Below are 13,502 nucleotides of genomic sequence, written 5' to 3'. Positions count from 1 at the left end.
AACGCTCAAAGGACCAATCGACCGTCACGACCGTCGGCGTCGGATCACAGACACAGGATAAAACGGGCCACGTTAGCCACGACCGAGTTGTAAGAGATGAAAGAGAACGCGCGAGAGTGCCCACGGATGAACTTTTACGATCTATAAAGATCGCCGCCGGGCTAACGCGACCGGACGCAGAACGTGAGATCAGGACGATCAATTATGGCGGGAAGTCCGAGGAAATGGCCAGGACGGTTGTTTGCAACTGTTGCTCGTGCGGTAGAACACCGACCCCGGCCCCGTCGATGGAACCTAGATTAGAAGTTCAACCGCAGATTGATGCGAAAAAAACTGCAACGGCGGCTCCACCGACGGCGGCTGCACTCAGGCGTATATTTATTCACCCTAAAGTCGATCGCCCGATACCGCATGACAGATTGTGCCCCGATTGCAGAGCGAAAATTCAGGACGGGATGAGACCGCGCGAGAGAGAACGTCACGTCGAAAAGATCATCGGGAAAATTTCGCGCGGTCAGGAGAGCTACGACCTACGTGCGTCATCGATCGGGAAATCGTATCGCGTCGTATCGCGGAAGAGAACGATCGAGAAGAAGGATCAGGCTTGCCTGGTCAAAATATCTAAGCGAAAAATTAATCTCCCCGAGCAGAGGAAGAAAGACGATTTACAATCAATTCTGGAAGAAAAATTGTGCGTGGAGCCGTTATCTCCGAGTTGCATTTGTTTCAAACTGGAGAGAACTGGCGTAGAGCCGATTAGAAAAGGAAATTGTTATTGTGCGGATTAATTATCATTATTTAATTCGGTTCATATTATAATAATAATAATAATAATAATAATATATACAATTTGTTTAATAAAATAACTTCGAGTCGATATCGTGATACTGTGAAATTTACTGCTAATAATTTTATATATTTAACAAGATTAAAATGGTTAAGCTTAAAATGATAAAAAGTGTACGCAATTAAAATGAATGCTGTAATGCTATAAATTGTGCTATTGTAACGATGATGAAACGATAAGATAAAAAGATTAAAAAAGTGATGACTGGCAGTGTAATCATAAATAAAATGTGAAAAATGCTTCTCATAGAATTTAATCGGAGTTTATGTGATTAACGAATTTTTTTCCGTGTTAAATTTCTGGTTGAGACAACGGTAGAAAAAAATGGAAGAGTAGAAAAGACGTGAGCAAAAAAATCATACGTAATATATATAATTCTCGATAATAATCTCGATGAATCTTTACAATGATGAAATATATATGTGATCAATTCCAAATGCTTCTATATTATTAATTCATTCATTACAGAGCATATTGCAACGATAAAATTAAATATATTACATTCATATTCTCAGATCTCTTTTGCATTCATGTGATATATTAAATGTATCAATTAGATTCAAAATAGATAGTCAGTTCGCGAAATATAAATGTTTTATAATAATCTTTATAAGAGTACTTTAAGAGATAGTTTAAAGTTCTTCTTCCACAATTCAACGATTTGCACATCGATAGACGAATCATCATATTTTTACACATGAGACAAGAGAATTAAGATCGTCGTTCGTAACCATGTGCATTTCTTCATTGATCATGAAGAAGTTCTATGAAGAAGTCATGAAGACATCATGAAGACATTACGAAGAGATCATTTAGGAAATCATTTTCATCAATTGATAACAGAAAGAATCAGATCAGATCAGAAGTCTCAATTTGTCCAAGAGATGTCTAAAAGACCGAATATATCTTTCGGACGTCCATGCCGATATCTCTTGAACAATCTGTCGAGTATCGATCGGCATTCCGCTCGCGCGTTCATCTCAGTGATTAAAATCGATAACACTCACCGAACGTTGGCCAAGGTGTGCCTGCGGGATCGCAGGTTGTGATATCCACGCAGCTCACCGATGCTGCCCTGCTCGGCCTGCATCCTAGCCTGGGCCGTTGCAGCGGCAGTGGCGATCACGTGGTGTTGGTGTCCCCCCGGGGCCCCCGCCGTTGTGATGCTCCTGCGGGAACGCCAACCCGATCTGCTGCAGCTCGGTGTAGGCGATTTTTTAGGTTGATAAGATCTGAAAATGGCGTTGGAAACGTACGCTGGCATACCAACGTGTTTGCTGTGTCGAGCAATAAGTATCGCGTGTATATGCGACCGCGTCTCTAATCAAGAGGATTTCTCAAATTGTCAAATGTCTCCGAAGATTGAATCCATAATAAATTTATCGCTTCTTCACGAAAGCGCCTTTCGCAACACCTTAACGCTTCACTGTTACGCAATCTGTTGCTGCGTTAGAAAAAAACCTCGCCTTTTGTTGTATCGCCTATCCCTTATTTACTTTTCCCTCTTTTTTTATTTTTTTTTTCTTTCAATCTTTTCTCTTTCTTTCCTCGTCTTTGCTTTCTTGTTCACCCAAAAACTGTGAAACGTAGTAAAGAATTCATAAGACTCCCAAGTCCGTGTAGATCTACGCAACAGAAATATCTGAACTCTGGATCGTCGAAAGAATTCATTGCTCAAATATAATGTGATAGAAACGTGACGTCGCATATAATATTTTATACTATTTCTAATATATATACTAGGATATATCGTTTGAAGATCCTATCCCTATGGATATGTTTATGAAACATCTATGGTAATATCGAAATACATTAGTTTCGTATTACATAATTAATGCAGTGACGGTGACACTTCGGCGGGCATGCTCTCTCTCTCTCTCTCTCTCTCTCTCTCTCTCTCTCTCTCTCTCTCCCCCTCCCCTTTCTCTAGACGATTTCTGAACTAATTACAACGATTAACTAGCTCGGGTCATTATATTAAGCCGTACAATACTAAGAGCCACCCGGATCAATATCGCACGTTATATAAATCCATGATTACAGTTTATTCATTATCTATCCCATTTATCACACGAAACAATGGAACGTTAAACAGGTTTCTCAGAAATTAATTAACGCTTTAATCTGATCACAATAATGGATTTCATACGTGACAAGTCGAGCGTGACTCTTGTCGCGGCGTATCATCCCAAGATTTCTACTCCTGACTTCGGCAACCGAATGTGCCAGGGAAATGGGCCACGACAGGGCCATGACACCTCCAGGCCCGAGAGACCGCAAATGTGTTCACGGAGCTTTCGTTACCCATTTTCCCCCGTTCCTTTTTTCCCTTCTTTCTATATTTGCGCTTGTCACTATGCGTAATACGATACGAGAATGGCTGTAACGAAAACGAGAAGGATTGGTTTTACCTTCAAAGCTGTCGAGCGTAGCAAAAAGCACGTATCAAAAAGCTTCCAAAAAGAGATATAAGAAAACGTGAGTAAAGCGGATTGCACTTCGCAAAAGTGAAATCCATCTACGTCCAATAATTTGACGAAAAGGATATAACACGAAAAAAATGAAAAATCCAGTAAAACAAAATAATAGCTCAGACAGAAATATCGTAATCGAAAATACCTGTAAACCAAATGAATAAGCCGCTAATGGAAGCAAAGAAAAAGCAAAGCTAAGCTGGCTTTTAAATATTAACGCGTTATTCATTAATATTGCAAAATAAATGTAATTTCTCGGATTGTAAGATCTGCCATAAATTAAACATTAATACAACAATATAAATTTAAAGTGTACAATTTTACATTTAATGTGACGATAAAAAAAAATCGCTTGAAAAATGTAAATAAAGTAAACCCAACGTGAGAAAAACTACAATAATATGAAAACCGTAATATAAATAAGAAGAACCTACGTAAGAACCTCTATTTGTTACATCAATTTTTAACAACCAACGGGCAATAAAATATAAATGATAAGGATATAGAAATAAACGCCTCGAGCCTGTGAAACAATGAAGGCGTGACGTTATTGCAAATATCGTAATCACAAATCAATACAGATTATTCTGCGCATTAATCAACCCGATCCATTTCGTTGTGGGGCTTTCCGAGCATTAGCATTCATACGTTACTTCCGCCGTTCTCGTCCCGCGTGCGCTTTGACGCGTAAGGGCTTAACGTCCCTATGTCGACAGATTCTGAATTATCGTCGGCGAGCCAGTTTCTGTGTACTTCCCCAACCCACCCTCTCCCCCTCTCCCTCCCTCCCCGGTCGGAGGTGGCACAGTCAATATATACCGTGAAATGATATATACGCGCGCGTGGCGGTGAGCTTTTCACCGGTGAGCTTTAACGTTTTGACGCGACGCGCATTCGTCATGTGCGTGCACTGCGCACGCGAACGGCGTAAATCCGGCGTAAATATCTGTTACAAATCGCGTTAGATCTCCCGACGACCGCGATTTTAACGGTACATCAACAGGTTGCTTTGCGATATGTGGAATAAATCGACGATTCGATATATATTCGCGGTGGACGGTCAATTCGCACGTGCGCGAATCTCTGATCAACCGGATTGACTTTAACGTAATGCAAGCCAGTCTTGCAAACGGAAAAGAGGGAGAGAAGAGGGAGGAGAGAGAGAGAGAGAGAGAGAGAGAGAGAGAGAGAGAGAGAGAAGATACGAAATATCTCTGATCTCCTAATACGACACCGAAACCACGCGCTGCACGGTTGGGTTACGTAGCCGAATATTCTCGCACATATATGCGCACATATCTATCGACGTAATCCGCTACATGCGCGGATAGCCTATAGCTCTCTCCACGGACTACTAATACGCGGAACTGAATTCTCGAATAACGTCGAAGGAAATAGTCACTTTGTGACTCCCGCCGCTCCTAAGTCATATCCGCTGATATGAGTCGCACCGCTGACTCTAAAATCCCGCTTCGAATCGCACATACGTGCAGCTAGAGAGATCCAACGCTTCACTCCGCCTACCTCCGGAGCTTTCATGAGGCCCTACTCTCTCGCGTTTCTAATTATACGAGATTCGCTTCGGAATTAGCTTACCAGACGGTCTATTTCGCGGCGGACAGGACGCGACCATTACGGCGTTATAATTCAAATCTCTCGCCCGCTGGCAAGGTCCGAGTCCCGTTCCACATTCTCAAGGAGTCAAAGATAGAGAGAGGTGTATATCGCGAATTTAATAAGGTATAAAAGCTCCTGAGCGAAACTTAAAATAGTTCGTGTATTACTTGATATCCGAGAATCGATAACACGTCTATAAATTAATCTTGGTGCACTGGCTTATACTGGCGATTTCGCAAGAAAATCAGGACAATCGATATCAAACAGTTCTCGTGGATATTCACATTTCACTCGAAAAATGATTAAACCGATTATATTAAGCCGATCGATATGCGAAAAAAAAATCTGATCCAGTTTTTGCGGTGGACAACAGAAGATTAAGTTTCGCTATCAGTATAACGATAATTTAACTCTCAAAATCATATAAACGAAGTAATAATGTCAACTCAACTAATTGAAACGATGAAATCGGAAACTATTTAAAAAGAACTAGAACTAGAACATTTAATAATTTAATAAGGATAAGTATATGCTAAAACTTAAATTTATCGCTAAATTTAAAATAAAAATCTGCTTAATTTCACTCTATATATGGCTTCACTCTATATATAGCATTCTTATTTCACTCTACATTTCACTCTATATAGCGTGTTGACAGAAGGGTAGAATAATTGATTAACAGCCCGCGATTGGCACGTTGTTTCTATCTCATTATATCCTTAATCGAGATCTTATAAGTATTCCCTACATTAATTACGTCAGCCGTTTTAGCTTTCTCGGGACAAGTTAATTATTGGTTCGATCATGTTCCTCCCCTCTAAGTAACCCGAGGAAGCTTGCCCGCAGCCATGCCTCAAGTTCATATTTCCAATCCAGCCATTTTCACTTTCGCAATAATGTAGCGTGCTAATTACAATTTTTCCCGTGGAAAAGATACATACATAAATGTAGCGTAATATTATTATTAATACATTTCCCGTGCGCGCGCTCGTCGCAATTATAATCAAAATATTCCTTCAGCACATCTTCATACACATATCACAATGGGCCACTTATTTAGATGTGCATCGATTATTTCACGTTTAAATTGGCTAATCGCTCGATCACTCGCGTGTGCACTTAGACGCTTAATAGTAATGACCATTAGCGTAAAACCGACGGTCGCTCGTCATTAGTGCTAGGCCGCTGTGGATGGCAAGAGGAAAACCGCAATCGATACTAAACAAGCAATATCGGGGTCCACCGTTTTCTACTGTAAGTTTAGACACGTGCATAAAATCTAACAATTAACTTCTTCCGATGTACGAGAGCATAAGAAGAGCGGTCTTCAGACGAAGGCTCACGTAATACCATTAACATTTATTATATATTAAATCTCCTAGACAGATTCGGAAAATAAATTTTCCTTACGTGTAATAAATTTTTTGTCTAAATAATAAAATGAAAGATACTTTAAATCTGGACACGTATACTTTTCATAAATCATTTAATGCTCGTTAAAATTATTATAATTATTAACCACGTAATCAATCAATTTCGAACAAGCAGATAAGATTAGCGAAGACACGATGTTTTTTTTTTTCTACTTTTAGCGTCATACGTTTTACCTTATTAAACGGATATCTAAGCAGTGACAAGCACCCACAGACACTTCTATATATTACACCAAACTGCTGACTCCTATTTTTTTCCCTTATGTATACAAGTGTTGCCTGCGCGAAGTGGATGCGCAGTATAAGAAACCACAGGTATAAGAAAGAGATGGCAGGCCTCTCTCATATGATTGCCCGCCTCTCGCCATGACTGGCCCTTAAGTGAGAACTAATAAAGAGATGTGTTGTGATCTAATCTCCATCTTTACGCATCTCACTATTGCACGTGTGCAAGCACCGCGCAGCCATATTTCATGTAACGTACCGGGACGAATATCTCAGCGTAATGGTAACCGCTAGGTAGAAACGGGCAGGCTTTAAAGCTCCGTATATATACCCGATACCCGTGTTCCCGTTAACCCGCATCGCCTGCATCCCCTTAATTCCATTTGGTTGGTGGTGTCCACCCGGGGAAATTTCGGACACGCTCCCGATGTTTCGCTGCGGCTGATTGGATAGTCATGACGCACATATCATCCCAGCGATAGCGAAGCTATTGATCATCCTCTCGCACGAAAAATATACACCACGGGAACCTCTCTTATTATTATCGTTCCTTGTCACATTCAGATTCCTTTGTACTTCCCGGAGAGAAAGACTCTAAAAATCTTAATTCTTGTTAAAGTAATCATCGCCTACTTCTTCCTGACATTCTATCACACATTTTTAATAATCTTGGCTACTCGAATAGAATTAAAATCAGCCTTCAAATCCAACTTTTTATTTTATTTCTAATTCCGCGCCGACAAATGTATGATAAAAAAATCATTCCGTATATAAATCGCTCCGAAGTATAATGGTTTTAGAGATAGATTTCTAGAAAGAGAAGATTTCTAGAAAAAGAAGAATTTTGAATAAAACATGTGTGCAAACATAACGATACTGTTATAACGTGTTATATATCATATATGTTCTCTAATAGCAAAAAAGACAGCTACACGTTTTTCCTTTTTCTTTCCACATCGGATATCTCTTTCGTTTTATTAACGTGTCTGATATATTAAATAATGACGAAAGCCAGGTAAACTACGTACGCGTGCAATGTTTATTTTTAATATCTCGTATTTAAACAAACATCCAAAGTTTGCAACGCAACTCACTCAATATGAGTGAACGAATCACAATAAAATCTATGTTAAACATGCTTATCCACTTCTATCTTCTCCTTTATCCCCTTTATTCCTTATACTAAATCCTGTATTAATGTGATACATTAATTTTCACATTTATCAATTATTATTATCCCTCGATATAAATCATTTTGACAGATAAAAGAATTACCTCTAAATAAAATGTCTCCCTTATGTTTCACATATCTCATTCTAAATCTCGATAAATCTTCTTTAGATATAAAAAAAAAAAAGATAGCATTTTCTCTATCTTTATTTTTAGAATATATTAGTCAAATTTGTCTGAAAAGAAAAAAACTAACATTCTGTATTTCACGATATTTTTCGATAATTCCTCCACGCTGGTGGTATATTTTGAGATAATCTAATCTAATTCTGAGTGTAAAATCTGAGCGTAATCTAATTTAAGATCACGTTTATTACTCTCCAATTCTCTTTCGCAAAGTATTGAAAAATAACACGTTTCGCCTATCCCTCTTCCCGATTTATTTGAACACATTTCGATCTATGTCTATCATGTGTAAATTCGCATACATACGCATAATCGTGAGAATTAAAAATAATTAAAATAATATTATTAAAAATAGTTAAAGTAGTGTTAAAATAGTTGTTAAGAAAATCTTCAGAAGAAATCAAGGAAAGAAGAGAGACGGATAGAAAACGGATAGAAAATAAATTCAGAAGTTGAATTTAAATTTCGAATGCCTGTTCACGGACGAATATGTCAAGAAGAAACGCGGGGAGCAACCAATGCAGCCACGGCTTGTAACACATTTAATCGGATGTGGAACATGAATAGCCGGCAGATTAAATCTCCCCATTCTCAAGATTACCTTTCGCATGACCAATCGAAGATCTTGTCGTGCCATTCTCTACGAGCACAATAACCACGCGAGTCCTATTGAGTCGGATGCGTCAATTCGTTATATGAGCGCCCAGACAATATTTTCGCATTAGCGAGATAAAGCTGATGATCAAGGATGATCAGTCCAATCAGTACGCGGTTTTTTCAATTTCATTTATCAGGAAACAAATCTAATTGTGAAATGAGAAAACGGGCAATTAACCACGAATTGTCATTCCGAAAAGAATTATCTATTAAGTAAAACCCCTAAGTAGAAAGACGGTCTTTCGACTATCTCTTGTAAATACTCGGTACATATTTTTGTTACTTTACTAAAAAAAAAACTACTACAAAAAAAATCTAAACAAAAGAAATTAAATATCATTCTAAAAAATTATAAAAAAAAAATCATAAATAAATCATAAAAAAATTACTTATTAAATAAAACCTAAGTAGAAAGACAATTTTTTTCCGACTATCTCTCATAAATACTCGGTACATATTTTTCTTAAAATTTTACTTAAAAGAAAAAAAAATCTAACGATAAGTAAAAGAAATTGAATATCGCTGCAAAAAAAATTACCTTATTAAATGGAAAGGTATTTCCTTCGATTCTCTCCCGTATCGTTATATCCAAATGCAGATTGCTACAAAAACTTGGGACAGATTTATTTCATGTTACGGATTACTCGCATTTGTCTACCGGCACTCTCGCAATTGTTTGCGCTTGACGTGTCAATAACTTTTCTCGTTTCTTCGAGACGAACGCTTTCCGAGACTGAGACTGAAAATCTAACTTTCGCAACTATAATGCACCGTTGTTAAATTGGGTGAACAACAAAGTCAGGCGAGACAAACGCGATTTGATGTCGACGTGACATCAGGCATAAGTTTGATTGCATGTATGTACGTATGACATTATAACGTAACGTATTGAGAAATGTGTCGGTTCAAAGCAATGTAACTGTAACGCGAGTAGAGCAAGCGCATATGGACCGGGCAAGAAAGTTTGTCCTCCTCCAAACTACTGCAAACTTTCGCAGCAACAGACATCTTAATCTACAGACGTACGTCCTAAGATATATAATGCAAAAATAACAACTGAAAAGTTCCACACGTAATGTATAACGCTACGCTCTAAGTAGATAAATAAAATCCTCCGCGTCGGCCGCTTAAATGCGGAAATAAATTTAGCTGTGGAACGGAAATACCATAGAAGAAATATGTTACGTCAAATCCGTCAAAATTTTTTATTTACTTATTTACTTATTATTTATTTATTAATATATATATATAACGTAACGATAATGCATGAATTACGTGTGTGTATATATACACGCAAGCTGCCGTCAGTTAATTACGATCATAGAGAGAAGTGTCATTAATTAATCGCGAAATTTAATGCATTCTATCGATATATCCAGAATAGCAGAATATTTAATTAAATCGGCAATTAGCTACTTAAAGCGTTGTTTATACCGCGCGACACGATATGTTTGCGATTAATGATATTTACAACAATTAGTGGTGCATAGCACCATTTTTAAAACTCAATGTCTATAGATCGATAATTGTGCACCGTGTGGATAATAATCAAACGTATTTAGTAAATAGAGATAACAATCGAATATGACTATTTTACACCGAGAACTATCCACAATGGATGTATATCAATCATATTTGAAAACTAATCATGTTTAAGTGCTACTAGGTTAAAACTCATTTGTAATCTTTGCTGAATGCATCTATTGAATATTTGATTAATTGTCATTTACTAGATTTTGTTAAATTCAAATTTGTCTTCGTAACGATCAATCGCAATATATATATCGTGTAAAAAACGTGTACCGTAAATATTCCTAATCGCGAGAAAGATGAAGTGAAATTATGTCGAAACGCTTAGAGCGAGCTAAATCAAAAAACCCTAGATAAGACTAGACTAGACTAGATTAACAACTAACCGTTCACGGACGTGACGACCCTCCTCATCGTCTTCCTCCTCGATGTCGTGCAGCCGCGGGCTAAGCCGATGCTGAGTGCCGCTCTCCTTGCCGTAATCGTCCTCCTCGCTTATTCTCAACTCCTCCTTCTCTTCATCGTCGAGATCGTCGTCGAGATCTTCGTCGAGATCACCAAGTGGCGCTCGCTCTTTAATCTGAGCAACGCATACACGTTTCGGCGGTTGATAATGATACTGTTTTCCGTGCTGGAGAACCTTATGCTGTTGCTCGTACTCGTCCTGCTGCTGCTGGTCTCTTTGCTGCTGCTGGTGGGGCTGCTGATACTGCTGATGCTTCAGCAAGGAACTCTTTTTGGCCTCGGGGGTGGCCCCCGAGACAGCAACACCACCCCCACCCCCGCCGCCGCCGGCGCACGGCAGGCAGCAAGACCACGCGCCCCCCACCTCGGCACCCTAGCGCACTCAATGTCAAAACATCCAGGGGGGCCAGTTGCAGCCAGGGTGTTTCCGTTTCCAAGCCCTAGCAGAGGCAGTGTCCACGATACCGATATCGACGTGCTCGCTGGAGGGGGTTTTAGCAGCCCCCCCAGGCTCGAGCGAGTAAACTGTTGCTTAAGTATCGAGTGTCGCAATGTATACGACGAGACTCGATGCTATTTCCTTTGTTGACTCTTCGAGTCGCTGTCTCTCGAGGACAACGAAATACAGTTTCGACATGAGCGCGGACGTGAGTGCCTTCCGTTCCGATCGAAGAAGATCAGATCGGATGTCGTTCGTCCCCTGGCGATTTCTAACGCGCTTCCGTCGAACCCGAGGTGCTCCGAAAGTTCTTAGAGTCCGGTATAAATGTGCGACGAGCGATCGTCTCGCGAAACTTGAATTGTTGCTTTAATTTTTTTCCCCCCCCAAAAAATTCAGCCGCTCCTTTGCTCCTCGTGCTTAGACTCGTCGACGTAGCGTCTCGACGAGCTGCATCATTCTTTCTTCATTTCTTCAGAGCTTCTTCAGAGTGGCGTACTATGCAAATTTCTCACATTTTTCCTTTCGAGTCACTCTTGCAAACTATGCAAGCCGTCTACGATATAAATTTAAATACAGAGAGAAGATTGTCCCCTCGCAAGGCTTTCGTGTCTTATTAATAAATGGATTAGCAGTGTTGCTCATCTCGGTGGATAAAAGTTATCCTTGCGCAATATGGCTGGGATATGTTTCATAGGATTCTTAATTTGCAGTGTTTGAATAACATGTTTGAGTTTTCCGGAATCTCAAGTTGTTTTTCTAAACTTCCCTTATTAAGAATACAATACAAATAAGGAAAAACATTTGTCTCTCGCCTATCAAATCTTGTAAAATCTTTCAATAGAATTTCAACATTAAAAATGTATTTAACATTTTCCCTTTCTTCCTTCTCACAGTTTCTTCTATCTCATGGAACATTTTTAATTCAACGATCGTCAGAAAATTGTTTCTCACGGCTGAATATGCTCACACGACGAAAATCAAACGATGCACCAACTGAATATCGAGCAGACAGTAGAATTTCCATCGTGACACATTTAGCACGACGGTACCACATTAAATTAGCGATCGGTATTCAAACCACGCTCGCCATCATTCTTAGGTCGACTGGATACGATAGATTTGTCTCTTGAAAATCATGATAAATCTTCCGTCGCACTTTGTTATCTCAGAAAATTAAGAACATGAAGTTTCGAAAATCGCTCATCGTCACTTCTGTCATCCAAATATCTTCTTTTCTTCAAAGTACTCGATTTTTTATTCCTTATATCGGCACGATACACACACATTATTAACAAACAAATAGACAAAACGCCTTCAAATATTGAAATATTTCTCGCTCGCCTCAACGAACACTCCGGTTCCTAAATTAAACCTTTACTCTCAACATTAGTCCTTTGACAGAGTCCATTATTATACGACATCATCTAACGTATTTTAACGAAACGATTAAGTGGAATAAATTATTCTCAAGACTTTCTTTGATATTGTATCGTCTTTCGTGTCATTGTTTCCCCTCCGTCCTTTTGCTCACATGATTAAATCTATCTGCAACCTCTCCATCCGTGCCTCAGTTTTTAAATAAAAACGAAGATGAACGTTACCCAAAAGTGAGATAATTGTCTGCAATTTTTGTTCTTTATCCCAGACATTATGAAAATTCCGGATTTAATGAAAAAATATTTTCTCTCAAGTTTTTGTATCTATCTCACAAATCAAAATTTCACCATATTCTCTTACCCTTAGCTTCGATTTTATTCTTACGTGATCTGTCATTAGTTCTTACAAACATCAACGTTATTAACGTCTTATAAAGAATCCGTTTACTCCGTTTATTAATCGGAGATCCTTTTTAAGCGACACTTACGCTGGATTCGTTCCAAGATATCATAAGATAATGTTAAGGCGCAACATCTCTTTTCGCGTTATCCTCCCAGCGTAAGAAGTTCAAAATGCCATTCTCGCGTACAAGTCTCCACATCTTTATTCTTCCATTTTCGCTATTTTTCACGCACATTCATCCGGCTGTTCACAACGCCACGGAAACCAACTATTATATGAGGTAAACTGAAGATGTAAAGTCTCGTCGTCGTCGTCGTCGTCGTCGTCGTCGTCGTCGTCGTCGTCGTCGACAAACTCGCTCGTCGCTCTTAATTTGTTTCGTGCTTACAGGACATTCGGTATGCAGTTTAGGAAACTTTAAGACAACAAACCGTTCCTAAGCCAGATATACATCTAGGCATCTCTTTGCGTCATCTTGTTTGCGGTACGATTTAACGTTCACGGTGCTCGCCGTTTTGCTTTCGGATTGCGTCATCGACGAGTCACACTTTCCATGGATTACGGAATCAATATATTATTACTTGTCGAATTTATTGTGTTATTATCAATTATTGCGGGGATGTATAAAATTATGTTACCAACGATTTCCGCATGCCATCGATTGGCTTCCTGATATT

General features: G+C 39.0%; 1 protein-coding gene across 1 annotated transcript in view; it reads right to left on the bottom strand.

The window, feature by feature from the left end:
• The window catches only part of LOC148937064 (uncharacterized), a 94,968-nt gene extending 82,514 nt beyond the window's left edge, over positions 1–12,454 (bottom strand). Inside the window, exons 1-3 of the mRNA XM_089074416.1 lie at positions 12,425–12,454; positions 10,526–10,977; positions 1,855–2,079 (exon numbers count right to left, since the gene is read on the bottom strand). Coding sequence (XP_088930542.1) covers positions 1,855–2,079; positions 10,526–10,977; positions 12,425–12,454 — 707 coding nt within the window. The remainder of the gene's footprint in view (positions 1–1,854; positions 2,080–10,525; positions 10,978–12,424) is intronic.
• Between the last annotated feature and the right edge of the window lie 1,048 nt (positions 12,455–13,502).

This window comes from Pogonomyrmex barbatus, unplaced genomic scaffold, assembly GCF_055798465.1.
Source record: "Pogonomyrmex barbatus isolate J1 unplaced genomic scaffold, ASM5579846v1 scaffold17, whole genome shotgun sequence".
NCBI lineage: Eukaryota > Metazoa > Arthropoda > Insecta > Hymenoptera > Formicidae > Pogonomyrmex > Pogonomyrmex barbatus.
Note: the sequence above shows the minus strand (reverse complement) of the source record. Positions and strands in the feature narration are given on the sequence as shown.